At 32.6% G+C, this 26,675-nt stretch overlaps 3 protein-coding genes and 2 long non-coding RNA genes across 22 annotated transcripts; 2 read left to right on the top strand and 3 right to left on the bottom strand.

The window, feature by feature from the left end:
- Positions 1-173: 173 nt before the first annotated feature.
- Positions 174-944, bottom strand: LOC147920056 (uncharacterized). The gene is made up of 2 exons (XR_015590580.1): positions 522-944; positions 174-402 (listed from the first exon to the last, which is right to left on the bottom strand). It is a non-coding gene; the product is annotated as an uncharacterized LOC147920056 (long non-coding RNA).
- A 443-nt stretch (positions 945-1,387) lies between these two features.
- Positions 1,388-2,800, bottom strand: LOC104764162 (uncharacterized). 2 transcript variants are annotated; one of them, XR_015590579.1, is made up of 3 exons: positions 2,141-2,800; positions 1,798-1,919; positions 1,388-1,680 (listed from the first exon to the last, which is right to left on the bottom strand). It is a non-coding gene; the product is annotated as an uncharacterized LOC104764162 (long non-coding RNA). The 2 variants fall into 2 exon arrangements; XR_015590578.1 differs by having other exon boundaries at positions 1,388-1,710; positions 2,141-2,767.
- A 5,113-nt stretch (positions 2,801-7,913) lies between these two features.
- On the top strand, positions 7,914-12,837 carry LOC104764158 (sugar transporter ERD6-like 11). 2 transcript variants are annotated; one of them, XM_010487621.3, is made up of 18 exons: positions 7,914-8,266; positions 8,361-8,423; positions 9,343-9,432; positions 9,602-9,661; positions 9,760-9,825; positions 9,940-10,005; positions 10,140-10,215; positions 10,332-10,396; positions 10,510-10,602; positions 10,776-10,856; positions 10,952-11,036; positions 11,143-11,186; positions 11,284-11,346; positions 11,488-11,547; positions 11,713-11,766; positions 11,884-11,943; positions 12,071-12,185; positions 12,482-12,837. In XM_010487621.3, exons 1-18 carry the CDS (start codon positions 8,120-8,122, stop codon positions 12,601-12,603), a joined length of 1,410 nt encoding a protein of 469 aa, XP_010485923.1. In that variant the 5' UTR covers positions 7,914-8,119; the 3' UTR covers positions 12,604-12,837. The 2 variants fall into 2 exon arrangements, with proteins under 2 accessions (XP_010485923.1, XP_087359171.1); XM_087503045.1 differs by lacking the exon at positions 11,713-11,766 and having other exon boundaries at positions 7,942-8,266.
- Positions 12,838-13,498: 661 nt separating this feature from the next.
- LOC104764159 (sugar transporter ERD6-like 10) lies at positions 13,499-19,433 on the top strand. 16 transcript variants are annotated; one of them, XM_087503048.1, is made up of 15 exons: positions 13,499-13,926; positions 14,056-14,118; positions 14,677-14,736; positions 14,835-14,900; positions 14,998-15,063; positions 15,156-15,231; positions 15,377-15,441; positions 15,580-15,672; positions 15,756-15,836; positions 15,962-16,046; positions 16,151-16,194; positions 16,479-16,525; positions 18,668-18,727; positions 18,841-18,927; positions 19,175-19,433. In XM_087503048.1, exons 1-13 carry the CDS (start codon positions 13,648-13,650, stop codon positions 18,696-18,698), a joined length of 1,056 nt encoding a protein of 351 aa, XP_087359174.1. In that variant the 5' UTR covers positions 13,499-13,647; the 3' UTR covers positions 18,699-18,727; positions 18,841-18,927; positions 19,175-19,433. The 16 variants fall into 16 exon arrangements, with proteins under 16 accessions (XP_087359174.1, XP_019096150.1, XP_019096149.1 ...); XM_019240605.2 differs by having other exon boundaries at positions 16,466-16,525; positions 18,844-18,927; XM_019240604.2 differs by having other exon boundaries at positions 16,466-16,525.
- Positions 19,434-19,938: 505 nt separating this feature from the next.
- On the bottom strand, positions 19,939-23,966 carry LOC104764157 (sugar transporter ERD6-like 9). Its single transcript, XM_010487620.2, has 17 exons — positions 23,620-23,966; positions 23,166-23,228; positions 22,986-23,075; positions 22,822-22,881; positions 22,670-22,735; positions 22,469-22,534; positions 22,240-22,315; positions 22,060-22,124; positions 21,862-21,954; positions 21,613-21,684; positions 21,424-21,508; positions 21,287-21,330; positions 21,137-21,199; positions 20,912-21,025; positions 20,619-20,678; positions 20,396-20,510; positions 19,939-20,305 (listed from the first exon to the last, which is right to left on the bottom strand). Exons 1-17 carry the CDS (start codon positions 23,752-23,754, stop codon positions 20,193-20,195), a joined length of 1,380 nt encoding a protein of 459 aa, XP_010485922.1. The 5' UTR covers positions 23,755-23,966; the 3' UTR covers positions 19,939-20,192.
- Between the last annotated feature and the right edge of the window lie 2,709 nt (positions 23,967-26,675).

The following is a 26,675-nucleotide window of genomic DNA, read 5'->3' as shown; positions in this document are numbered from 1 at the left end:
CACCACACCTTCTTGACCTAGTTTAATAACTCTACAACCTGAATACATTTCAAAATAATATAACCGATTCAAAACGGCCAGCATCTAATTCTAGATGACGTTTGGACCGGACTTATTAACAATCACACATGGGACAAGTAGATTAAGTTTCGTAACGTACAAAGCTATGTATCAATTTCAAAACCGGAACCAAACCTTTATTAATTGCTCTACAAAAAATTTGACAATTTAATTTGTTTCTTTACCCCTTTTTAAACCTAAACCTGGATGGATATACATTGTTCCTACCTCACCCTGGCTTGTAGAAGAGAAGATGCATAAAGAAGCCCGCGTGGAAATTAACTGATTAAGCTCGATCAACTAGTTCTCTTATCGCTTTTTCCTCTAGTAACGGCTTATAACCTGTGACCATATAAAAGAAAAAGGAAACTCTTACAAGACTGATAAAAGATGGAATGTCCAATAAACAATGAACCGGAGTCGGGTTTAGTCTCAAACGTCAAACCGGTATTTATACTCACCCATAAGACAAGGCTCTCCAGAGACTCGTCAAGAGCAGGATGGCCGGTTATGAGCTCCAGGAGGAGAACTCCAAAGGCAAAAACGTCAGCCTTATTGTTGACAATTCCGTGCATGAATATAATCTCGTGCAAAGTACCTAAAAACATATATTCAATTTCTCCAAAAGTTCTGTTTCTTTCTTGTGTGCCTCTTCGGTAGCAATTTATTCTCCGGACTCATCGAATCTGAGAGATACACAATTTTCTTAGGGTTTGGTTTTTTTCTTCCTCCTTGGAATCTGAGAGAAATTGCCAAGACTAAGTAGAATCGTTCATCTTCTTCATCCTCCAGAGATTAGATTATGGTATATGTGTAGTGGTTCGTTTGCATTACCTTCCTGCTCAAGCTGAAGCACCACCCCACCCCAAAACCAAACGAGAGACATTTTCAATTTCTCTCTTTTTTATTTATTTTATGCGCAAGTTAACTAAATGGGTGAATTAGGTAGGTAACCAAAATCACAACTAAAATGAAGAATATAGCAGGTTAATTGGGAAAATTAAGTAACTGACCAAAAGGCAATATGAATTTATCAAACTACGCCCAGACGTCATACACACGCTGTTGTGGTGGCAATGGGTACAGATGATGTGTCAGTCTAGTTTTGTAGGTGTGTATACGTAATTTTTAGTCATTAAAATACTATGTGTGTATGAAACAGAAATATCTGCGATATAGTATAAAACTCATATTTAAGTCTGAAATTGCATTGCAGAGGACAATAAGAATAAAAATAAATTTGCACTTTTATTTTTAAAATTTAAAAGTTATGTATATAGATACAAACATTAATAATTTTATAGATGTAAATGGCATGACTCGGAAGTTTGAAGAATTACACATATATTAGAACAATTTTGAATTTAACACATAAAAAGAAGGTTCACTAAACCCTACAGGATACTACCTTCAAAACTCAAACTGGGTAATAGCATTCCAAGGAACATGATATAGAATAATTGTTTGCAAGACCAGAAAATGGAATAGAATGTTAAACCGTAAATTTAGAAAATGGAATAGAATGGTAAACCAAATGTGGGATCGACAGCCTGCTTGAAGCAGCCACAATCGAAAGCCTCGTCGATGGACCTCAGTCTCATTACTCGAAAATCATACAACCTTATTTGAAACAGGGCCTTGTCAACATTTCTAACGAACAAATTCCATTGTCAACATTTCTAATTGCTAAAAACGTAAAGACCATGAGATTAAAAATATATTGTTGTGTGTACTCACCATAATCTTCAACCTTGCTCTGCATTATTTAGCACATTCATCTCCTTTCGCTGCCACTATCTCCAAACACGCCAACCCGTATCTTACAAACTCATGAGGCTTCACTTCCGTAAGGTAAAACACTTGTAAAGAATCACCACAACAGCCATAAAGAATCATCACAAAGTTCCAATATCAACAACTCCAAATCACTTCCACAACAATCAACTCAAGAATTTCCAAAAAGACTCAATCTTTGAACTTAACTCATCCTTCCAAATTCAAAACAAAGCACTAGATCTAACACATTAGCTATTAAGTTGATACAAGAATAACACATGATCTGGAGTAGTGAGAGCAGAACCTGAATGTCGCTCATCAACAGTTGAAGCTTCTCTTTAAGCACAAGACCATGATGACCACCAGATTTGGGGTTAATGAAAACAACCATTAATATGGACAGGCCTGAACACATAAATCTGGTTGAATCCTTCAGTTTGATACAGTCACGCATAGCTAGACGGAAATACTCAGGCATCATAAGCTTTTGACGAAGCTCCACTTTATCAACACCAAACCATGTAAGATTAGCGAGTCTACAACCTCTCATCGCATTTGAATCAGCCGTCGTTGTTGATGGCCGTGGTGAACCCACAAATTTCTCTTTCGACGCATCGGTTTTTGATAACGGAGAGTCCATTGCTCTTTCTCTCTCGCCGGAGAAGATGACCCCCAAAAACAAAAGAAAAAAGATTTAATTTACGTTCTGTGATGAGAGAGAAAAAAAAAAGAGAAATCGAAATCCTTGTTTGCTGAATCGATTCCCAGGCTCTCCTAGCTGTTTAGCCGTCGTTCCCTCCGACCCAGTCACAGTCCACGCCGAATCTCTCTCCATCAATCGCTGACGAATCTTTCTACAATCCAGAAAGAACTCTCTCTCTTTCTTTGGCTTGTAAGAGAGAGACAGAGGATAGGTAACTGTTGATCATATAACAGAACTAACAAAGTACATAATATGCAAAATACAAAGAATATTACCTTCTCTTGGTTAAAATGATTACTCAATAAAATATAGTTTTTTTGTACGTTACTTCTGCCAATTCCCCTTACTAAATTCTCTACGTAATATGTTTAAGCCTTTAATAACAATAACAAAGTGGTGTGTGTTTGTAAAATTTGTTTTTTTTGTATTTTTTTTTAATATACAGTAAGAGATACAACTAATACAACGAAAGATTCCAATATCAACAAATTTATGGAATTGTATGATTAACTAAATTATAATATTATCCACGTCTGCTCCATTACACCAGATAAATTAAAGTTTTATAATTAAATAGAGATTTAATTTAAAGGTCAATCTGGAAAGTCTTTATTTTTAACGTGGCAAACCACCATCTCTTTCCTTTTTTTAAAAATAATTAAAAGTAGCTCAACACGATTTATTGTTTTAAGCATTTAAGTAAGTTAAGGTAATGCAAAAATAAATTTTTTGTTTTGATTTCTTGGTCAACACAGGAAATATTGAATCGTATCGTACCTCCTATATGTACCAAATAAATTAGCCCGGTAACAGATTCGTAGTGCGAGATGAACCCATTGGGCTTATCTATAGTAGGCCTACCTAGATTACCGTTTAAATTTATTAATTATACAACACTACTCAACTAATCCCCTTTCTTGTTTTTTCTTTTGTCAATGCAAACTCGCTTAGATTTGTTTCCTTAAGTCCATTACCTTTTTCCATTTGTTGGTGTAATATATTAAGAGTATCTGATAAACAGCACAATTCACTAAATTTTTAACTTTTGATCAAGTCATGATAATTATGTTCCAAGTGTGGACTGCTTTGTAGGATTAGCTTCTAGATTCATAATATGGTCAAAAACTCTATTGAGTAGATGAGTGTATAGATGCCAATTTGGGATTTACACTTGTTGACATTTTCTTTAAGATTACTAGATATGTTCTATATGGTTTGATAATGGATTTAATGATTGCACACCATCTCATGTCATTTTTTTTGTTAGCTTTTTTCGGCTTAGAATTATGTAGGAGGAGCTTCATTTGTACTTAATTAGAGAGATGACATTTTCTTAAAAGAACCAAACCTGGAGAGGATAAAGCTTACTCAGCTTAACCAAACCTCGAAAGATGATTCTTTTACTTAATTTGTATTTAACTCTCTCTATCCTTTAGGAAAGCCGATTTTGTAAAATTGCGGCTAAAAATAATTGCAATCTAATACTATTTTAATTTTTAAATGTTTTTATTATTAACTTTTTTTAATTAATAATGAATACTTTCATATTATAAATCATTATTTTCATAACAAAAAAACTATTAATTTTCCTTATAATATATAATAAAGTAGTTAGCTTTTCTTAAGAAAAAAAATTTAAAAACATATATTGATGGAACTGATTAGGATCTTAGAAAAATTATCAACTAAATTTTGTTCTTTAGTATAATACCTTTTTGCATTATTACTCATGTCTATTTTCTTTGACTTTGGGAACACAATAGAGATTCGAGGCATGTCACAAGAAGGATGCGGAAATTCTAAGAAGCCTAATGTCATTGGTGATAGATAAACCTCTCTTTTGGTGTCATTCGACAAGTGTTTTTAGCTCTCTCTTGAAAGAAAAGACATATCTAACTGTGACAGCAAACTCACTCGCTTGCTCGAGGACACTATAGGTAATCAATAATTTGGTTAATATACTCATGTTAGAGCCTATTAGTTGTAATACTAATTTGGTTCACTCAAAATATTTTTAAATTTTTATTTTGTATATTTTTTTTTCTTCGTGTCTATTTAAGTAGAAAATTTAATAGAAACAAAAAAAATATAGTTTAAAGATCATAAGATATGTGCTCGTGGTCGTGGGCCTCGTGGCATTGCTTTCATTTGCCAATTTTTTTAGGCCTTCGAAAAACACATTTCATATAAAGAGTATAGTATTCAATTTCAGATAATCAGATATAATAACGTCTTTATGTATATACAAAAAGATTTGTTCAGACAAAAAAAATGTATATACAAAAAGATTTCCATCAAAAATACTATGAAGAAGAGAGAGACAACGAAAGAATGAGATTTCTTTCGACTAATGATTGGGTCAAGTCCTTTTGTAAGAAAGATAATTTTGTCACTATTACGCCCACAAAAGGAATTTTTTTGAGTTACAACGTATCTAACATGTCTTGTTCAATAAAAGTATTGGTATAAAAGGTTGCGTTTGAAAAACACCAACAATAAACTTTTAATAGCTTGGAAAATTTTGGATAGTGGAAAGAGATATATTTCTTGTCCTTTTCACTTTTTTTTTTATGATTCCTTTCAGACCTTTTCTTTAATCTCGAAATTACTCATTACGTTGATGAACAAGCTTTAGCTAAAAGGTTAATTAAAAACCATATGATTGCTGTTTGGAACGGGCTGCGTTTTGGGAGACTTCATATTTTATAATTTTGTATAATATTCTTCTTATGGGAAATTCAAATCTTCTTTAAATACAATAAGTGGTCCTGAAAGAGAAGATTCAATGCATATACAAAACCGAGTTTTTCGACTGAATTGGTACTTACTCGCTAATGATTATGAAGGACCGCAAAAGGAGCCAATATTTACAACGAATGAGTATGGGTGGTAGTGGTAGTGGTCGTGTGGTACACAAATTGACAATCCTATATGGCTATATGCCTATATCTATATATCAACAGTATTGCTACTGAGGCCATCTTTAACGGGACAACCGATCTTAAAGTAATTATAATAATATTATAATTAGATAATAATATTATAATGAGGTAAGAGAAAGAAAGAGAGAAAAATATATATATATAAATCAAAATCAATGTTTAAGACCAGATTTTGCTCAAGACCGTTCCTCCGCGTTTTTTTTTTTTTTTTCTCGATCAAACCCCATATATTAAGTTATCGGAGATGACTCTCTTCGAGAGAGAGCCAATTAGGTACCGACGAGTTTACATGGGAGAAACAGAAACCACGTGCTCTTGCACATTTCGCAAGTTTATCGGCACGAATATTATCCTCATGGGATATATCTAATACTAAAATTAGCAAATCTATCTCTAAAATGAATAAAATCCTTCAATTCTGATGAAAATGTCGGTCAATCCTCGATATTAGTCGTCATCCTTAGGAGGTCTAAGCAATCCGTAGCAAAAAGAGCTTTATCCAGGTCCAACGCTAATAAGCACTCCATAGCCCAAATAAGGGTATCTAACTCTGCATGTAATGGGGATAAGCTTCTGCGCGATCCTTTTACCCCCATGTGCAGGATTCTATCACCGATAGACGCAATCCAACCATGCCCACTCCTATCCTCCTCTGTATGCCAAGATCCATCTATAAAGCATACAAGAGAATCTTGAGGAATTGAAATCGAAGGTATGCATGCTTCTACTACCGCTGGTGCTAAATCTCTGTTATTTGCTCTTCTCCAAACTTCTTCTTGGATAGCTTTCTCCAGTGTATCTTGCGGAGCTTTAGAGATATTTTCAAACACTTTCTTATTTCTTGCCTTTCAAATGTACCACAACATCCACAAATGGGACCGTTCCGCTTGTTCCTCTATTGTTTGAGTTTTTTCTATTTTTTTATACTCAATATCAGTGTAAAAGATGCCCCCTTAAAGATGGCCTGAACGATCACCAGCAAAAATAACGTGTGATTAGATATATGGGATACTGGGATGGGCATTGGCGTTGGCCTATTGGGTAAGGGTTTAATAGTATATGAAAAGAGGGTGGGATGGGGTGGGGTCTCACTTGTTCCCACCAATGCTTTGATACTTATCTCTCCACCATATTCAACAATCAAATCATTCATGTTCAAACACCCACAAGAAGAAAAAAAAGTCATTCATGTCAACGATATGAAGAACGATATAATACTGTATGATGACGCCAAATAAAGTAATGTTGTTATTTGTTTTACCAGCAGCAGCATCATCATCAGCATGTTGGAAACAGAAACACGTTACACTATCACTATGCTTGGCTTTACCTATAATTTAGCAAGTTAGTTAACAAAACTCCCGTTTCTACTTTATAGAGTCTTCGTTTTCTCAACTAATTCTCATACATTATACATATATATATAGTCTTCACCGATATTAAAAATAATTAAAATATAAAATAATCGCAATGACATGTTCATTTGTAAACCATTCTTTGTTTTAAAAGAGTTCTAGGAACTAATATTCTCCGGACCAAAAAAAGATACTTTAGGCACAAATATTCCTTTACCTCAAAAAAAAGAAGTATTTATCCAGTAACTTTCGGCATGTCTGTTTGTATATATATATATATATATATTTAAATACTCTCCGTTGATTAATATATGCGTATCATCAAGTTGACAAACAAGTTTTTAAATAACACTAGTTAAAAAAAAACTACTGGGGATTTTTTTAATTATGTGAATATGTTCGTGTAGTGAAATGAAAAGGTAAAAACATAACTGTAAATATATATAATAAACGGTAGCCAAATTTAACGGTCTTTTTTTATATAATTTTGTACTGTCATAGTCTCAGAGTTTTTTTCCTTTTTAGAACATACGTGTATATATTTAATAAACAACCCTCTTTTTCAAACTTATTTTTTAAACAACGCTCATTTAAAAAATATTAGGGATGTTCGTAAAATAATTTGAGTATTAATTTTTTTGAAAAATAGAACTGTCAATTTAATGAACGGTAGATAAGCAAGTCCAGCGGATATGCTGGTCAATTTTGGTAGCCTTTATTTTCAAGTATATGTATTTATTTCTAATTTTGTAACGCTCCTGACATGAATGTGTAACACGTTGGACTTGAGTAATTTGGATAGTCTTCAACCATGTTTTAAAGGTATACTAATAAATTAAATTATGAAAAAGAATATTTTTAATACATAACTTTAATCAAAATATTAATTACCTATACAAAAAATACATAAACTATTGGAACTAATACAAAGAAAAAAGAACGTGCAACTTGTATCCAGCACAGATAATGAGCTAAATTCACTTAAGAAAGTTGTCATTATTATCTTAGTACAAAGGAACAACCAAACTCGAAATTATTGGAAGGTAAATAATACTATATTCAAGATCCCTATTCTATATATCAAGCCCACTTGTCCAACTTATGAAGTGATTAAACCTTACAAGTAAACTCTCTGTCTCTCCCTCTCTCTCATCTCTCTCTCTCGCTCTCTCTCACTCTGTCTCTCCCTCTCTCTGTCTCTCTCCAATATCAAAATCAAGAAGATATATTCTTGTTTCTTTCTAGGGGGAGATATCTTTGGAAAGAGAACAAAAATCGTAAGAATGGTGGTGGAGGAGGAGGAGAACAGAGGCATGGAGGAAGGGCTTCTTCTTCCTCACCAGAACGACAGAGATGATCGTCATGTCACAGCTTGTGTGATCCTCAGCACTTTTGTCGCTGTTTGTAGTTCCTTCAGCTATGGATGTGCTGTGCGTTTCTTAATTTCTCTCTTTAATTAATTACTCTCGATTTCCTTTTCTTTGATGGATCTTTTTATTCCTGTAATTTCTTGGACGTTGTTAGGCTGGTTATACTTCAGGCGCTGAGACTGCTATCATGAAGGAGTTAGACCTTTCTATGGCACAGGTACAAATCTTTTACTTGACAGTTAACATTGATACCCCAAAAAAAAAGTATCGAATTTTTTGTCTTTCCTTTTTAGCTTTTATCACTATATTGTAGTAATACCCAATTAACCATGTTCAAAATGCATAAATACTTGTTGAAATAAAACATCAGCTGCTTGTAAATTTTTTTTTTTGTATGGATTTCTAAACTATGAGACCTCACCCAACAAGCCAGGTTGGTATGAAGAAAATGAAATTGATTATATCTGTATGCAGTTACGTATAAAGACGTCATTGATCACTGATAAATAATAATAATTCGCTTTCGCAACTGGAAATAGTAGTAGTAATTTGTGGTTTATAGTTTTGACTTATGACTTATGAGTAGAGAAACTTTTGTTGGGAAATATATTGACTATTGAGAGATAGAGAGTCATCTCTGTTCTGTACACAGACGAGTTAGAGAGATGCATATGTGATACGTAACTTATATTAAAAAATGAATATAGTTAAAATTCATATGTGATAGTTGATACCGTATATTGTATCATGTTATAGAACATGAACATTATTATTATCATTATCTTTTTGGAAAATATAACATGAACATTGTTAAAACGTGTTATACAGCTGTATTTTTAAAAATTAAGTATATAGCTGTATTTTAAAATTATATAAGTAATCTCGTTATTATTTTAGGTATCGAATATGGTACTAGCTTTCTGACAAATTTCATATGATAGTTAAACTAATCAAAAGAATACACGAGCGCTTACTTACATAACAAATTAACAATATAAACAAGTGATTAAAGATGTAGTGTTTGTATTAATATTTAATAGAGACAAAACAAAATTAGCATTTAAAATATGACCAACATAATTAAGTGTGCTTGACCCAATCAATCAATTTGTTTGTTTGTTATTTGTTTCCCACAGTTTGCAGCGTTTGGTTCCTTCATCAACGTGGGAGGTGCGGTGGGCGCCTTGTTCAGCGGTCAATTGGCAGTCATCCTCGGCAGAAGACGAGTAAATTACTGTTTTTACCCTAATTTTTCATATAATAAATTATTTAATTATGCACTATGTTAATCTTTATTTGAAAATGTGTTTAGTAGTACGTAGTATGAGATTCTATTTTTTTTTGAACCAAACAAAAAATTCTAATTTATATATGTTTTTTTGGGTGCGATTATAGACGTTGTGGACCTGCGATTTTTTTTGCATTTTTGGCTGGCTCGCCATTGCCTTCGCAAAGGTATAATAAATCCGAAATAAAAACCCTTATTAGATAATAACTTGGTTGTTAAAATATCTCTAATTAATAGATTTGAATTATATGTGGGAAACAAAAAGAATGTCTTCTGGCTGGACTTGGGAAGAATTTCCTTGGGCATTGGAGTGGGCTTGATTAGCTACGTGGTAATTACTTCTCTACTTACTTTAGCTTTTGTGATTTCATCTACTAGTATAGTATTTTATTTGGACACATCACTTAAAAGTTAAAAAACAACCATTTTAATATCCCAAACAAAGGTCCCTGTATATATTGCGGAAATCACTCCAAAACATGTTCGTGGTGCATTCACTGCTTCAAATCAGGTAACTCTATTATTTTATACTAGTACCTTTTTATTTTATATAACGTCTATTGTTTTGTTATTTTTTGTAACAAATTAGCTATTATTTTCTTTTAATCGTAACAACCAATTTTTATTTTATTTTTGGGTTTCTAGCTTCTTCAAAACAGTGGAGTTTCCCTGATTTATTTCTTTGGGACTGTAATTAATTGGCGGGTAATGGCTGTTATAGGTAACGTAATATCTCAAATTGAAAACACTAATATAGTTTTTCAAACATGTTCGTTTTTTTTTTTCAATATTCATGTACATAATGTCGATTTTATTTATCTCCATTACCCGGTTCAGGTGCTCTTCCATGTGTCCTTCAAGTGATCGGAATATACTATATACCGGAATCTCCGAGATGGCTGGTTGGTTTTTTCTTTAATATATTGAATTTCGACTATGAGTTTTGACGTAAGTATTTATAGTTTGTACTTCAATCATTCAAAAAAAAAAAAAAACTTTTATTGTTTTCTTTCAGGCTAAAGTCGGTTCAAGCAAAGAAGTAGAAAGTTCTTTGCATCGACTTAGAGGGAAAGACTTTGATGTTTCAGGTGAATCCGCTGAAATTCAGGTATTTTTTTTTTATTAACAAACATTAGCTCTTATTTATTATTAGTATAATTTCTATCTTTTTATTTTTTGTTAAATTTTTAGTATAATTTCTTTACAAGTTATTGAGGTTATTTTCCCCCCCAAAAAAAAAGATAGTAATAGTGTTTTATACGCTTGCTATGTTTTGTTCAGGTTATGACAAAAATGCTTGAAGAAGATTCGAAGTCCAGTTTCTGTGACATGTTTCAGAAGAAGTATAGACGAACTCTTGTGGTACGGTAACATATATTGGCGCAATAAGGTTAAAAAGCTAATCATTTTACGTTTGATGAAAGTAATGGTTCATTTTCTATATTAAAAACAAACAGGTTGGAATTGGTCTAATGTTGATACAACAATTATGTGGAGCTAGCGGCATCACATATTATTCAAATGCCATATTTAGAAGATCTGGTTAGAATTTTGTTTCAAAGTCTGATACTAGTATATATATATATGATTATTACCAGCAATATATAATAATCATCGATATTAATATGCATTTTGCTTCTTTTAACAGGCTTTCCTGAGAGACTTGGATCAATGATATTTGGTGTGTTCGTGGTGCGTATTTTATAATTGTATTTTCTTTATTGAAATCATTTTTCTCAAATCTATTTCGATTATACCTTTATTGATTGTTGTCTTTTACTCTTTGTAGATCCCAAAGTCTTTGGTTGGTCTGATTTTTGTGGATAGATGGGGAAGACGACCACTCCTATTGGTTAGAAAAATAATCTTTGATAAACATTATTGTAGCACAGGACAGTATAATCATTTATTAATATAATATTTGATAAACATTATTGTAGCACAGGACAGTATAATCATTTATTAATATAATCTATGATAAACCTTATTGTAGGCTTCTTCTGTTGGAATGTCCATCGGGTCCTTGCTTATTGGAGTTAGCTTCACGTTACAGGTTTTTTTTTTCTTTTTCTTTTTTGCTTGTTAAGAGGTTATTGTTATAGTGTTTTAAGTATATATTAATTGGACTAATATGAGATCACTATCAACACGTATAATGTAAAAAACCTCACCTAATAATATGATTTTTAATTCTTTATGATTGTTGTTTCTAATACAGCAAATGAATGTACTTCCTGAATTGACTGGAGTTTTCGTCTTCGTAAACATTTTGGTAAAATCATAGCTTTTTTTTATCAACGATCATTCATTTTCTTATTCATAACTTTTTACATTTGTTTTTTTCTGTGGTATTAACTTGTATTACAAATCTTAAATGAAATCTTGTTAGGTCTACTTCGGATTTAGTGCAATCGGTATAGGAGGGTTGCCTTGGGTCATTATGTCTGAGGTAAACAACTTTTCTTCTGAAATCTTGTAGTATAATAAAGAGAGAGTAGAATAAAAATAAAATAGTTTAGCTACTTATGAAAGAAAAAAGGTTTTATTGTGTTTCTGTTTTTTAATTTTTGTTGCAGATCTTTCCGATAAACATAAAAGTTTCAGCAGGGACGATCGTGGCGTTAACTTCATGGACTAGTGGGTGGTTCGTGAGTTACGCTTTCAACTTCATGTTCGAATGGAGCGCAGCAGGTCCTTAGTCTCTCTCTATATATAATGATTTTAGTTAAGATTTCTTAAATATTTAAGAGTCGCTTTAAAAAAAAAAACACTCACACACTTAACCACACATAAAAAATAAGAATAAATACGCAAGGTAAAAATACAGCTAGAGATACAAGTTTTTAAAATCGTTTTCGATTTTTTGACAGTTTTAGAAATGAAAGATGTTTATTTAGAAAATATATCTATTAGATTCAGGTTTTGTTTAATTCAATTCAAAAAGCTGACTTGTGTATTGTTTTGTTGATTATTAATAATTTAAATAGGAACGTTTTATATATTTGCGGCTGTGGGAGGAATGTCATTGATATTTATTTGGATGGTCGTACCGGAAACGAAAGGAAAATCATTGGAAGAGTTACAAGCTTCTCTTACCGGGACAAACTAAATACACATTTACGTTGTAATATATTGTTTATGAAAAAAATATAAAATTTATTTGCATATTCTTGATAGTGTTATATATTTAATATATACTATTTATACCTTTTTTTTCCGTTGCCAAAACAATGGCTTATCCTAGTATTAAGACAACAAATGAATGTCTCACACTAGGATATATGCCCATTTGTAAATTGTTCTCTCTCGGAAATATATAATCACTCTACTCTTTTATTTCGGATATGCGATGCTCTAGTTTTTTGTGTTTTTTTTCCTCTTATTTACTTTACATTCAGTATCCACCAGATTTTTGGTACATGGGGCATATTATCTGACAGATAATAAATATACAAATCAATCTAAGAACGTAATATGGGGCATATTTTTGTTACACAGATTCGACAGTTTCTAAAACGGATTTGCGTAGAACGGTAGTATGTTTTGGTCAATCATTTTGTCGTGTTTCAGATCATGGAAAAAAAAGTTTACAAACTTTATAAAAACGCTGCGTTTTATCTTCTCTCTCAAGATTGTTGACATTAAATAACAACCGGTACAGTAGCTGGTACATTAAAAGCTGAGTTTATCGCTGATTTTGCAATCTCATCTGCTCTTAAATATATAGACAGTAGTATTTCTTTTATTTTTTCGGTTTTCAAAGGATGTACTATATTACTAATATCTTTCAACAATTTCGAGTTAGAGGTTGTCTCTTTGTGGATGGTAAGATAATAATGACAACTTTGAATGTATCACAGTGAACTTGGCTCATTATCTGTGCTCAATACAAGTTGTACGATTCTTTTGTTTTTGGACCGAGCCATTTTTTTGTTTTTACCCTTAAGATAATTTGTAGTTGTAAATTTATTTGGCATTGAGCTGTCCGTCCTATGTTGCAAAGTATCCTGATAGGTCTTTTTCTTCTTCAATAATAATTTTGATGTTACATCTCGCTACCTAGCTCTCAAGATAATAATTGGTTGAAGAAAAAAGATAGAAATTCGAGATCGTGTTTTTAATAAATAAAGACGTGTTTGAACCCCAGACGTAAATGAAAACACTCTTTCCTCTGTCTCTCTCTCTCTGTCTCTCGATCTCTCTCTCTGTCTATAATCATCCTCTGTTTATTATATCAAGTCAAGAAGATTTCTTGCTGTTCTTGGCTTGGGAGAGAAACTATAAAGAGAAGAGGATTAATCGTATAAGAGTGGTGATGGAGGAAGGACTTCTTCTTTGGCATCAAAACGACAGAGATCATCCTCGTATCACAACTTGTGTTATCTTCAGCACTTTTGTCGCTGTCTGTAGTTCCTTTAGCTATGGATGTGCTGTGAGTTTCTTAATTTCTCTCTTTACTCTTAATATCTTTTTTATTTTTTTTATTTTTTTGATGAATTAATCTTATTGCATGTAATGTCCTATTAATTAATCAGACTGATTTAACATATCGGGTTTGTAGAATGGTTATACTTCAGGCGCTGAGACCGCAATCATGAAGGAGTTAGATCTTTCTATGGCACAAGTATGTATCTTTTTTAATTATTTTTATCACGGCTTATTTAATGCCCAATTAATCATGCATGCAATGCCCACAATTCATAACTACTTGTATGAAACATCAGCTGATTGTAAATTTTCTTGCCTGATTAGTGATTATTACTCTCCGTATAAACCATCAGACCCTAACACGTACATAAGGCTCGTTGATATAAAGAAACCGTAGTAGAGAAACTGTGGTTCTTCTGTATACTTAATAATTGTTAGTATTACTATTTATTGTGGTATAAAGTTATGAGTACAGAAAACTTGCTAGGAAATATCTTTTGAGAGACACCTGTACACACACTTTTAGGGAGATGCTGCAACTGTCATACGTAAGTTACATTGGAAATGTGATGTATACGTAGCTGCTTTGGTTCAAAAAAAAAAAAAAAAAAAAAAAAACTGCTTTCAATAAAGTATATATAGCTAATGTTTTTAAATTAGATTAGTAATTTTGTTCGATTATTCTAGCTAGCGAGATTCTAATTTATATTCTTTCTTTCTTGTGTGTGCGTGTGTTTGTGGTTGACAATTAAAGACATTGTGGACATGTGATTTGTTCTGCATTTTTGGCTGGCTCTCCATTGCTTTCGCAAAGGTGGAAATACCTAAAACACTTATAACTGATTTCTATATAAATAAATAAATACGTCAAAATATCTAATCATAGATTTGAATTTTGTGGAAACAAAAAAGAATGTCTTCTGGTTGGACTTGGGAAGAATTTCCTTGGGCATAGGAGTTGGCTTGATTAGCTACGTGGTAATTATAATTTATTTGTATACGATATTATATTTTATATAACTTCATCGTATTTCACATTTCTCAAAACAAATATTGTCATATGTATTCAAACAAGGTCCCTGTCTACATTGCGGAAATCACACCAAAACATGTTCGCGGTGCAGTTACTTCTTCAACCCAGGTAAGAAGTAAGAAGTTCAGTCTATTACTATCAACGCTTGTTTTTTTCATTTCTATTGTAGCCAACCAATACTCATTTTTTTGGCTTTGTAGCTTCTTCTAAACATTGGACTCTCGCTGGTATATTTTTATGGGACTGTAATTAATTGGCGGATACTGGCTATTATAGGTAACGAACTATAGCGTCGTAAGACATTTACATTATTTCCTATAATACTGATTTCAACATCTTAACTTTTGTTTATTTCAGTATTCTATAAAAGACATATACTGTACTATATATACAAATTGGTTTTACTTAAGTTCTGGTCCAGGTGCTCTTCCATGTTTCATTCAACTGATCGGTATATACTTTATACCGGAGTCTCCAAGATGGTTGGTTAGTATTTTATTTTCTTTATACATTGAATATAGATATAAAATTTTACATAAGTATATATAAGTTTTACTTCAATCATTTTTTTTTTACCTCACTTCAATCATTATATATATATATATATATATATATATATTTCAGGCTAAAGTCGGTTCAGGCAAAGAAGTAGAAAGTTCTTTGCATCGACTTAGGGGAAAAGACACTGATGTTTCAGGTGAATCCGCTGAAATTCAGGTATCTGTTATCAAATTAAATTATCAGTATATTCTCTTTATAAAGTACTCATAATTATATATTTTTTTTATTATATACTATAGGTTATGACAAAAATGCTCGAAGAAGTTTCAAAGTCCAGTTTCTGTGACATGTTTCAGAAGAAGTACAGACGAACTCTTGTGGTATGCTAACATATATAGAGAAATTCAGAGTGAAAAAGCTATTTATATACTATGATTCTACAGTTGATGGAAGTAATGATTTATGTACATAACTATATACCTTTTCATTTTATTTACATATGCAGATTGGAATCGGTCTAATGTTGATACAACAATTATCTGGAGCTAGCGGTATCACATTTTACTCAAATGCCGTATTTAGAAAAGCTGGTTAGAATATTCAAAGTCGTATTAGTATTTTGTTTATGATTATCATCGGCAATATTTAATAATTATCAGTATTATATATGCATATTTTTGCATCTTTTAAACAGGTTTTTCAGAGAGACTTGGGTCAATGATATTTGGTGTCTTCGTGGTGCGTACCTATACATTAATTTTCTCAAATCTATATTGATTATACCGTTTATGATTTTTTTTTTACTCTCTCTATATCCCAAAAGCTTTGATTGGTATGATACTTGTGGGTAAATGGGTAAGACGACCACTCCTATTAGTTAGAAAGACACAATTAAATAACTTAATTAGTATATACATACCATTGTACAATAATTATTACTGTAATATATGTTTCGTCTAATTAACTTTATATATATATATATATATATTACTTGTAAACATTATTGTAGGCTTCTGCTGTAGGAATATCCAGCGGGTCCTTGCTTCTTGGGGTTAGCTTCACGTTACAGGTCTAATAATATTACCCTTAAATCAATTGTAATGACAGTTTAAATATTACAGATTTTTTTTTTTGAACAAACGATATGCTTCATTCCATTATATAGAAAATAACATACACAACAAGTAGAATAGCTTAAACAACAACATAGGGGGGCATTCCCCAGAATCAAACTTAACAAGAATACAAGGAAAGATAAGAGCAAACGATAAAATGAACTTGAGAGCTATGAACCAATTGCTGACTAGCAAACTGGAACCTGTGAGGTCAAGGCATATCAGCAGTTTCCATGAACGGGTCAATGGAAGGGAAGGTGGTCATTGTCTTGAGTAGAAGACTGGGTGGCGATGAGAGAGTCAAAGGGGAAGGTCTCACTTGAATGAGAAGGACTACACGAGGTAGGGCTTTGCCAAAGGTGTGAACGAGGTTTAAAGCGTTCTGAATACCGGTCACTACATATGTGATTGCGGTTCTAAGGTTGGATGGGAGATGCTTGAAGAGGTTGTGGTAACCATTACTCCTTACAATAATGGTCATAATGCCACTATTCTTCAAGCTTATAGGAGGGGACTTCAAAAAGTAGATGTTTTGCAGCGTTGAGAGCTTAGTAAAAGGGGGTGATGGAGAAGGCAAACTGGTGGACCGTCGGTAATCCCCTCTCCATATAGGTGGGATCATAATGTCGAGGTTTAAGCCGATGTTACTTTTAAGGGTGCCATCTCTGGAAGATTCTAAAAGCAGGGTTTTCCAAGGACTCTTGTACCAAACTAGTCTCCAAGTTGTCTTAAGGTTCAAGAGCAGTCTTCGGACTAATGAATTTCTTAAGTAAAGCAATTGATGATTGGTATGTGAGAGAGTGGAGTTCAGACCAAACCTGTTTAGACGATGGGGCTGAAAGAGTCAAAGTTTTGGTGATAAACGGCACATAGGAGCAATGGACGTACGCAGCAAAATCCGCCATACTTGCAGGTCAAAATTACTAATGTAGCTCGGCATTACAGTCCTCCAGACCAAAATGCTCAACTGGCCTCGACGCAAGGAGATAACAAGCCAATCATAAGAGACCAAGAGTCTGCTTTCGAGAAAATCTCGACTTGACCAAGCAAAGAACTCTGGTACTAAAGATTTAGAGCTTGATGTAGTGTTAGCGCAAACTAATCTGAATAGAGAGACCCTACACTCAGAAGCATCATGTCGAGTACGACCAACCAAACAGAGGACACAGATGTCTAAGGGGGTTGGGTTCAATATAGCTATAGCAGATCGAAATATCTTCAAGTTCAAGGACAAGCCAATTGACCCATGTAACCTAACTGCCAGGATTTTGGTTAAAGATTGATGAGCAAACCTGGACAAGAACGGAAACAATGATGAGCTAGGGAGCGCCGAGGATGTGGGTTTCAACGTCAAAATCTTCATCGGCTCCAATGTCAAAACAGAGCTCCCGTCCTGCTGCAGCCAAGCAAAGCACTTGGTGAGTGGATTTGGATCCGAGGAGCGGAGAGTTGTTGTGGTTGACAATAAGAGGAGGCGGTAAGATCGACAGAAGCCGTAGTAACTGGGGCGTTCACGGATCTCAGAGAAAGCGTCTGGTGGCTGGGACCACAAAGGAGAAAGCACACTGTGAGGGTTCATCGGAGACTGAGTCAGGGGAGGGGGAGGATGAAGCTGAAGCATGAACAGAGCTGAGATCTAAACTCTCGAGAGAACTCCGGCGAAACCAAGAAGGAGACCAAAAGGAATAAGAGAACAAAGGACGCAGCAAGGGAGAGAGGAGGTCGAGAGAACCCGACGCCGACAAGCCGAAACTCTACCGGCGTCGGATAAAAGTGGTGGTAGCGGCGCCTCGGTAATGGTGTCTGGGAGAGAAATAATTAGAGCAAACTTCTAGATTGACTGTCTCAAATATTACAGAATCCAATTAATAATATTTATACAGGATATTGTTAATTTAATTCTTTTTTGATATGGGAATGAACAGGAAATGAATCTGCTTCCTGAACTGATTCCAGCTTTAGTCTTCATAAACATTCTGTAAAATTATTCAATTTTGAAACGATCATTCCTTTTTTACATATATAACTTATATATCATACCTTTTTGTATTTATTTGTAGTAATAATTCTGAACCTAAATCGATTATTTTGGTTAGGTCTACTTTGGATATTTTGCAATCGGTATAGGAGGGCTACCTTGGGTCATTATGTCTGAGGTGAAGCATTTACTTTAATTTTGTAAACACTAGAATAAGAAATAATCAACCATTTCATTTGTTTTTTTCTTTTCTTATACCGCCGATATTTCCAATAAATATAAAAGTTTCAGCAGGGACAATCGTCGCTTTAACATCGTGGACCACTGGGTGGTTCGTGAGTTACGCTTTCAACTTTATGTTTGAATGGAGCGCTCAAGGTCCTTTATTTTCTCTAATATTTTTCCAATGAATTCGAATATATATGTAAGGTTTGAAAGGATATAAAGAGAGTCGCCTAAAACAAAACCAATCTAATTCTAATCCGAACATAAAGTAAACAATAGATAGATAGGGTAAATTACAAACTAGAAAGATGGTTTTAATTTACAATCTAGTTTTTATTTAGTTTTAGTTTGCTAAATTACATTCTCTAATTTCAGTTTATGTTGTTTTCTATAAAAATAGGAACATTTTACATATTTGCGATGGTTGGGGGAATGTCATTGATTTTCATTTGGATGCTCGTCCCGGAGACCAAAGGACAGTCACTAGAAGAATTGCAAGCTTCGCTTACAGGGACAACCTAAATAAACATTACATTGTATAATACCATGTAAAATTGTTTTAAAAAAAAAGCAAATATAAAAATTATTATATATTGGCAGTGTCTTTGCAAATATTATTTACATATTTTTGATAATGATATACAGTATATTAATAAGTCTTGAAACTGGATACGGTGTGTCCATTGTACAGTATGTATTGCATATTAAATGAACGAATTAGATGGACTTAGGGAAAAAGCTAATATCATTCACTGAACCTGGACGGAAAACGAAAGGTACCACGAGGCTAAAAGATTGTGAGTTTTGGACCAAGAAACGTGCATGCGATATCACATGATCAAATCATTGTATTATATGAATATTCACATTCCTATCAAAAAAAAAAAAAAAATTCATTGTATTATTTTCACTTTTTATGTCAGAAGTTTTTGGTTGGGTTGGCTCGACTTTTCACGATCTAATTAACCTGAAACGAACAGGTTCGGTGGGGCTTCCTAATTCCTATACCAAGGAAGTTTGGTTTGACAAACAAAAAAGATTATAGCACAACTGTCTGCATCATGGGTAACATGACCTTACATAGAATTTAGACCATATTCGCTTTACACTGATATCTATATGTATATATATACACGTTCTGTATTGATTATCTTATTATTATTATTTTTATAAAAATAATAATAATTTTATTTATTTTGCTTTTTTCACAAGGGACAACATTTGAAAGTTAGAATGCAAAGCAGAGATGAAAAGATGAAAGAAAAATAGAAAATACAAGTAGTGAATGTAGAAACTCTTGTGAAGCAACAAAAAGCATTGTGGAACTCATCGTGGAAACCATTTAGGAGTACTGTTCTGTTTGTTTTTTGTTCCCCGAACATTTTGTATTAGACATTTAAGATAACTCGAAGTATTAATTAGGAACGTCGAAGTTGGATTTCTTCTAAGGTTAAACCTCGAGTTTCTGGTACCATCCACCATGCGAATACAACCGTTACTCCAGTTATCATGGCGAATATACTAAAAGTCCCTGCAATTCGAATTTACAAAAATAAATCAAGATACCGACATCTTAAATTTCATAAACCGGTTTAGTGCTTCTGGACTAGTTTTGACGTACCGGTTTGGCTCCAAAGAAGCATGAAATTGAAACTGTAGCTGACGATCCAACCAGTAAACCAGTTCGTTATGGTAATTAAACTCCCAGCTACCACTTTCATGTTCATCGGGAATATCTAAACAATAATATAACGAATATATTAATTGAACAATTAAAATGTCAACATAAGAAGTCAGAAATAACTTTGCTTACGCATGCCAAAAGTAAATAAATGTGCATATACCTCAGACATTATAATCCATGGTAGCCCTCCTAATCCAGCTGCGAACATCATACTATATGTCTGTTTGGATATTGATTTTTTATATTAACAAAATCACATTTTGTAATTACAATAGATTATATCACTAAAAATTAATAACAGTTATATAGTACTGTATATGTTAAAACATTCAATACAACAGGGTCGTCGGTTTGATTATAAACTTAAAATATATCATGTTGTTTAATTATTCAAATAAATGAAAAGCATGACTTTTTTTATTTTTGAAATTGCATAAATTGGATCTCACTTACCAATATTCCTATAAATGCCAAAGTGGGAGTAACATTTACAATCCCAGGGACACCTTTCAGTGCGAACGCTACTGCAAGTAAGATACAACCTAAACATAAACCAGATGCAGATACCTGCAAATTTGTACATTAAAAGAAAATAGATATTTTATCAACGTAATTAATCATTTTTGTTTTATGTCCAACACGTAGTTAATAAATTAAAACAATACAAAATATTATAACCATAAGAAGTGGCCGTCGTCCCCATCGTTCCACAAGTATCAGACCCAATATAGCTTTTGGTACCTATCATGATCAATGATGTGTTTACTGGGGGCACTAAAATTACAATTTCATAAAATCTAATCGAAGAAAGTTACATAATATACGTACCACGACAATAGACAACACCGTCATCCCAATCCGAGAAGGAAAACCTTTTTATAAAATCCATTAATTTAATTACGTGATGATCATATAATAAGAATTAAGAAAGATATAATATCTAAATGAAATTGATAAAGTTTTACCCGCAAGATCAAATATGCTGCCTACGTAATAAGATAATCCTGCGCTTCCACTTAACTGTTGCAAAAGCATCAAACCTATCCCGATCTAAATTTAGGTAACCAAAAAAAAATCAGGTTAACCAATTATACGTCATTGAAATTACTCGAGTATAAATATTTGTTGCTAATGAACAAAACCCATTTTCATACCGTAAGTTGACGAGTATATTTCCTTTTGAAAAGACTACGCATGCTGATATTCGCGGAAGCATCGACAGAAATCTGCAAAATTAGTATAAAGATGACCAAAATAATTAATGTTGAAAGTTTATATAAAACAAACAATATATTTTTAGAATACAACTTAGTTTTCTGAGAAACAATTCGGTACGTAAAACATAAAATAATGGATGAGATAGTAAAAAAGTTTTAATACTAATTTTCATAATTTTAATGTACCATGATTTCTCGGGTTTCTTTTTTAATATCAGCTTCTTCTCCTTTTAATTTCTGAAGAACAACCTCACATTCTTCGTCGCGGCATTCTTTTGCCTACAATAATTAATTAATGACGTTATATATTTTCCATTTGTAATTTTTTTTCTAAAAAGTAGACAGCACGTATGATATGATTCATATCATATGAGTATGACTAACCAGCCACCTTGGAGATTCAGGAATGAAGAACAACCCAAAAAGTTGTATCAAGCATGGAGATATGCCTGAAAGACGTTAAAGCATCTCTAGTGAAACAGTTTTATTATTCCAGAAATTAAATTAAATTATCGAAAATGAAAGTTGGAGAAAAATAAATAAAAGTATATGAGACTGAATCACCGATTAGGGCAATCGTTCTCCATGACATGAAATTTCCAAGGAAATACGCGATTGCGAGCCCACAGTTTTGTAACAGCTGTAAATAGCTAAACATTCATCAGTACACATATATACATGATATATATAAGTTTGATTATAAACTAACTGTAAATAGCTAAACATTATTCATCAGCACACATATTACATATACATATATTTGATTATAAACTAACTATAAAATTTACATAACCTGATTGCTAAAAGTAAAAGTGCCTCGCACATTTTTGGGAGCTATTTCTGCGATATATATAGGAACCTATAAAAACATATATATATATATATATAAACCAGCGTTATTAAAAGTTTAGAGATATCTATAATTAACCCCAAAAAAAAATGGTAAAGGGATGATAAATAGAAAATTTATATTCAGAACCGAAAAAAAAAGTACCACGTAGCTAAGGAGACCAACTCCAACTCCCACGAAAAATCGTCCCAAGTCGAGCCAAATAATATCCTACGCAAAGATAAAATATTCGGTATCAGAGAGTAAGCTTATAATGTAACAATTAATACTAAAGGAATATTAGTGAAGAAACAAACCTTGGCTAGTGCAATTGCAAGCCATCCACTTATGCAGAATACATCCGCGATCCACAAGGTCTTAAGAAAATATTTTAGAACGAAAACATTATTAAAAAGGGATTTGAGGTTTAATTAAGGAATATGTTACAGTAAATATCTAACCATTAAAAAAAAAATCTAACCATTTTACGACCAAATGAATCTGCAATCGTGGCGCTAAAAATTGCGCCGATCATTCCTCCAAACGTCAATAGAGAACCAAATACAGAAAACTGCGAAATAAAATATTAATAAAACTGAACCTTTTTTATATCTTAAAACGTATCAGAAGTAGTTATGAACTTAGTTAAAGATAGACTTACTTGTGCGATATTAAGATCAAGATCTTCCATAATGAAGGCCATTGTACCAGCAGTATGCCCTAACTGATTCTCATCAAAAAGTAATTGAAGATACATGCAATTTAAGACAGTTGGGATATTTCTTTGCAAAACCCATTCTGATATGATTTTCGAAAAATGCTATTTGGAATACTCCAAAACATAGAGAAAATAAGTATTATAAAATATATATATATATAGAGTGACCATTCTATATCATGATGTTCTATATCATGGCGATGGCGGGTTTTAGAAATTTGTCAACTGTTGGTATGATAGAAGTTTATGTATCATGGTGATGGGTCTAAAGAGATCAGAATATTAAAGTTCTATAGAGAAACATGAGCCAGTTCTCAATACCAGTTGATTTTTTAAAAGTTTATCAAAAAAAGAAGTAATCAAATCAAAATTTAGAAAGGGAGAGATGGGACCATACGGCAACGCCAAAGGAGAAAGACGCAGAGACGATGATGAAAGTGGTGAAGAAAAGAAGTGGAGTACTTGTAGTTGCACTCTCTTCCTTATTTACCAATAATAATCCTTTCTCAATACTACTACTCTCTCCCTCCATTTTTTTTTTCAGTCAAAGTATCTAAAAAAACTAGAATTGAACCGAGCTGAAGAACAAGAACAAGAGGGATAGAGAGACGACTCTGATAGCTATGGTTTCTCTTTATATGGATTTATTTAGATGCGTTGACGTCGTTATTTACTGTTATGCCATCTATCTACTGCAGTTATGGTGCAATATTGGATTCGTGCTCGTACCATCATTGTAGTATTATTCCGATCGTTTTATAATTGCTAGACTGTTTGACAAGAAAAAAAAAAAAAAGACTAATCCCTGATAGAAAGTCATAAATTAAAGAAAAAAAACTTAGCTAGATTGCTCATCATGTTTATGCAATAACATGTGAAAAAAACATTATTATGCTAAAGTAAAAAATAAAAAATAAACTGTAAATGACAGTTGGAAAGTACAGTTTGCTTGTATTGCTAGATTAATTAGATCACATATTTAAATCAGCGAGGTTATTCAAAAAAAAAAAATCAGAAGTCTTATCAGGAATTGAATGTTTTTATTTCAAGTAGGCTTTTAATAATTTCGTCCAAAATTGAGAACACAGATACTGGGATGTTATTTGCTCTAATACTTAATTAATGCGAAGCATAAAATGACCAGTTTGCCAATCTATTTGATGGAGTATTTAATTATCTAGTTCCGCAACTTCATCGACGCTCATCTTCCTATTGGTGGTTCGACTTTGTTAATTAGATTTAATAGATCTAAATTGAACAAGTCTTCTAACATTTAAGTCCTCGATACAATTCTTTCGTGGTGTGTTCCAAGGTCACATGTGGATCACGTCTATATAGCCTCTTCTAAATCATTAGTTATTTAATGATCCATAAGAGGAGGCATTTCCTTTTTTAACACATCACAGTTGTGATTTTTTTTTTTTTTTTTTTTTTTAATTTCGCGAAAATAAACAACCGCTGATATGTTTTGGACTTACAGTACTATTACAGTACTATGCAAATATATACTCCCTCCATTTCAAAATATATGATGTTTTAACTAAAGCACGCAGATTAAGAAGTTTTACTTTTAACAAGTTCAACCAATCAGAAATAATACTAAATTAATCTAAAAGTTGCATAGAAACTTGAAACCATCCTATATTATGAAACAATAAATTTCTCTAAAACATTTTATATTTTGAAACGGAGGGAGTATTATCAAGAAAAAGGATTCGCTTATGGCAAGTTTTCTATTTAATATTTTAAAATAAGAATGAGTTTACATTGAAAGGCTAACTGTTTATGCTGATATTACATTCATGCATGGTTTTTACACTACAAGAAAATAGGTCGTTTTCCTACAACGTTTCCTACGAATATTTTGGAAAGAGTATTTTCCTTCGTAAAACCTGCTAACTTTTGACGGAAAAAAGAGGTGGAAGGAAAATAGAAAAGAAAAAACCTTCACAAAAAGAAAAAAGAAAAGCGAAGGAAATTACCTTCGAAAATCCATCGAAATATATTTTCGAAAGAAAAGTAGAAAGTAAATTGCAAGAAAAGGGAAGGATAAATAGGAGAAGGAATTAGGAAGGGGTAATTGTTATCATTTTCCTTCGAAACATATTTCGTAGGGTAATCCGAAGGAAAACAGAAGGTATAAAATAGGAAAAATAAGTCGAAGAAAATTCGAAAGAAAATACCCTTCGACTTTCCTTCGAATTATTAGTGGTATGAAAAGTCGTAGGGAATTGAAAGATAATATCAAAATAGGAACTTGATATTTTGTTACTTCAGTAAAAACGTCAAACAGGTTGGAGAGTTTGATGAAGAGTTTGATTCTGCTTGATCTGATTCAGACTAAACAAAGTAAGCGTCAATAATTTTTTATATTTTAAAAGCATAAATTGGTTAATTTAATTGAAGCTTTTTAATTCTTATAAGAAAACTGAAATTAGAAAATAAACTTAAAATTTATCTTTCTATATAAATAATACTGGAAATAGAAAAAGTATTTGCAACAGAAATATTATCAATAAATTTATTTAAAAATACAAAATTATTTATGAAAATATGATTATTAAAAAAAAACATAATTTTATAAACCAGGAATTTGTACTTAGGCATGTAATATTATTTGAAATTGGGCATTTACTCAACCTTATTCTGTACTGGGCTTTAGCAGAATTGTTTTGTTAATGGGCTTGAAACCTCATTACAAACTCCTTCTAGGTGAAAAAATCTTAGAAACAACTCCACGCAGAATTTTCACCCCTTTCACCTCTCACTTACAGACGAAGAGATCAGCCGTTGGATCTGCTTCATCTTCTGTGTCTTTTTCACCGATTCTTTATGGACGACGATCTCTCTCAACTCTTAACCGTCGGATCCTTCTATTTCTTCTCATGTCTAAGCGGAAAGGATCGAGTCAAAGGATGACTGACAATTCTTCGTGGTCTCCGCTTGTATCGCCACAATTTTCGGTATGTATTTGTACTCAAAAACTTGGAAAGCCATTGTAATTTTTTAATTTTTTACGATTCGTAATTTCGGTTAATTCTTGTTTTCTCTGGATTTTTATGTTAGGTTTTGCAACTGATATCAATTTAATTATTTTACCAAATGTATTATTTTTCCTTCTAGGGGCAAGGCATTCATTTATATAGATTCAGTAGTGTTCTATCTCTATTCGATAAGTATAGTCATTCATGTAACTCCACGAAGGCTAAATAATATTCAGTTACAACTAGGAAGAATCAAAATAAAAAAATAGGATTCTAAACAGGAATAGATACTGCTCTTTCTAGAACGCTAGCTATGTGTCCAAAATGGTATCTTCTTGCTCTCATGTTCTTTGAATCGGTTTATAGAAGTAGTTGTTAATTTGGGTGGTCCATTGACATGGTCTGCCATACATGTTCTTGGTATCGCTTCTTGTTCTTGCGTTTGCAAAGCATACAATACTCTCTTTTT

The sequence above is a fragment of the Camelina sativa genome, chromosome 19, assembly GCF_030686135.1.
Source record: "Camelina sativa cultivar CO46 ecotype springtype chromosome 19, ASM3068613v1".
Classification (NCBI taxonomy): Eukaryota; Viridiplantae; Streptophyta; class Magnoliopsida; order Brassicales; family Brassicaceae; genus Camelina; species Camelina sativa.
The sequence above is the reverse complement of the archived record's forward strand: the minus strand, read 5'-3'. Positions and strand labels throughout refer to the sequence as shown.